The sequence below is a fragment of the Penaeus monodon genome, chromosome 4, assembly GCF_015228065.2.
Source record: "Penaeus monodon isolate SGIC_2016 chromosome 4, NSTDA_Pmon_1, whole genome shotgun sequence".
In the NCBI taxonomy this organism is placed as follows: domain Eukaryota; kingdom Metazoa; phylum Arthropoda; class Malacostraca; order Decapoda; family Penaeidae; genus Penaeus; species Penaeus monodon.
The window spans coordinates 50,594,807-50,597,306 of NC_051389.1; the positions used below are offsets into that span (position 1 = coordinate 50,594,807).

The 2,500-nt window shown below is 46.3% G+C and overlaps 1 protein-coding gene across 1 annotated transcript in view; it reads right to left on the reverse strand.

Moving 5' to 3' along the window:
* LOC119572592 (dynein heavy chain 7, axonemal-like) overlaps positions 1 to 2,500 on the reverse strand; it is an 81,228-nt gene that overhangs the window by 43,716 nt on the left and 35,012 nt on the right. Inside the window, exons 25-26 of the mRNA XM_037919696.1 lie at positions 2,115 to 2,238; positions 713 to 891 (exon numbers count right to left, since the gene is read on the reverse strand). Of these exons, the coding sequence (XP_037775624.1) occupies positions 713 to 891; positions 2,115 to 2,238 (303 nt within the window). The remainder of the gene's footprint in view (positions 1 to 712; positions 892 to 2,114; positions 2,239 to 2,500) is intronic.

The window sequence follows — 2,500 nt, forward strand, 5'->3', positions numbered from 1 at the left end:
TCTTATTATCTTACTCTTTCTCTTTCTTTCTCTCTCTCTCTTCCTCTCTTTCTCTCTCTCTCATTCATCTTCTCGTCTACCTGTCTTCAAGCTGAGTGAACACGACCCCCCATACAATCCTTTCCCAAGGCCTTAGCTTTCCCTTCCCTCTCCTCCCTCTCCTTCTCTCCCCCTTCGCCTCGACTCCTTCCCTTCCCTTCCCCAATCCACTCTACTTCATCCTCAATAATTTCCCGCTTTCTCTCTTCCCTCCTTCCCCTCCTATTCCCTCCACCTCATCTGCATGTCCTCCAGGCGAATGGATCAGCCTCCTTCTCTGATATGGTGCACCTTTTCCCTATTTTCCCCTTCCCTTCCCTTCCTCTTCTTTCATCTCCTTTCCCTAATCCCTCCCTCTATCTTTCTCTCTTTCCCTTCCCTTCCCCTTCTTTCATCTCCTTTCCTTAATCCCTCCCTCTATCTTTCTCTCTTTCCCTTCCCTTCCCCTTCCTTCCTCTCCGTTCCCCAATCCCTCCCTCTATCTTTCTCTCTTTCCCTTCCCTCCCCTGCATTTCTATCCTTCCCTCCCCACCCTTCCCACCCTCTCCTTCCTTTCTCCCTCCCTTACACCACCTTCCTTTCCCATATCTCCACCCTCTCCCCCCTTCCCCCTCCCCTACACCACTTTCCCTCCCCCAGTCCTCTCTCTCTGCCTTTCTCTCTTCCCCCTCACCTGCATGTCCTCCAGGCGGATTGGCTCGACCTCCTTCCTGATGTCGTACCAGGTGGCGTGGTCGACCAGCTGCCTCAGGAGCTCGAGCGGCGGGTGCGAGCCGAAGGCGTCTGTCTGCGGGAGATTCAGGTCGTCCACGAAGAGGACGCAACGCTTGCCCACGGGGGGGCCGTACACACCTGGGGGAGGAGGGGGGTGTACATGTTACCAAACGGAATACTGCCTTTCTGTCATGTTGTTGCTAATAATGCTATATGGCAACCAACAAGCGTAGGTGAGCGCTCCAAGCCAACAACAAGAGCGTCATCACACGAGTATTAGTCCGCGGTTTAATCACGAGACTGGGTCCACGTTGGTTAACGAAGTATCGTGACCTCCGCGGATGTCACTATGGCCGGGTATTGTGTCAATCCTAGTTCAGCAATCTTCGAATCCAGACCTGTCTCTAACCTTAGTCTGCAGAGCTGGAGCTCATGCCCGGTCAGGACGCCACCAGCTGATTGTGGGTCTTCATGCCTATGTACCGCTCGCTTCGCTATTCATCGTGCATATCTCCCCCATAAATGTAGAAAAGGTATGAATGAGAATGAATATTTTCACAATCCGAGAGATGTATTTAACCAGTTTAGACTATATCTTCGTCAGAAACACATGCATTTCTGACGAAGATATTATCGAAACTGCTTAAATACATTCTCATTCATACCTTTTCTACATTTGTCAACATGCATACGGTTCATCCCCCATAAATGAAACCAACACTCCCTTGTTATCATGCTCCTACCAGACATTGTAATCCTCTATCATAACAAGGCCACTACAAAGGAAGAGGGAGATAATGGGCGTGGAGACAAGTATGAAGCGAGTGGGTGTGACGACAACAGGAATGGAGATAGATGTAGAGGAAGGGAACTGGAATATGAGTCAGAGATGGAAAGCGGGAGAGAAGGAGGAGCGATGAACGGGGGAGAGGATATGAAGGAGCAGAGGAAAGACTGATAAATAAAGGAGATAGTGGCACAAAGAAATAAGTAGTATAGGAAAGATGTGTAGCAATAGGAAATACATCACTTTCGAAACGGACTTGTAGAAAATAAAACTTAGTGATACTTAACTTCAAAATCAAGACAATATTGAAGATTTTACATCAGTAGCAACAGTGTTTTCCCTAAACTAAAGAAAATATGTAACGAATATATACCACCCAGTTCCTACCAAATACACAATATAAATTTAAAACAAACAAAGGTTTAATTTCCTTCTTTACAGTAACCGTTTTCCATCTCTAATTAGCAGAACAAATACAAAATAAACAAATAAACAAAAAATAATAAAAGTAAAACAGAAAACTAAACGAAAACGAAACAGAAAAAATGTACGCAAAAGTTTCTCTTCCACAAACCTTTCTTCCGCTTGTCCAGCCCGCTCATGACGAGGTCCTGGACGCTGGTGGTGTTGGTGTGGGCGGAGAAGTTGATGAACATGGGCTTGTACTGCGCCGCCTTCAGCTTGTTCCTCAGGAAGTCCTGTGGGAGGAGGAGAAGCAGTAGAGAGGGAGTAGAGTTAGCAGGTTAAGCAGAGAAATAGTAGAGAATAGCAGGTACGTAGAGTTTATCAAGTGTGGTAGGAGGTACTTCACTGGTCCTTGGGTTAAATATGATTCTTAGGTAGGGCCTCTGTTAACAGGTATAGTCTTCATATATGCAGATCCATCTATATACCTGGCTGTTAGATAGATTCTGGTAAACCTCAAGATACGAGTCCAATTATTCTTGCAACAAGAAAAAT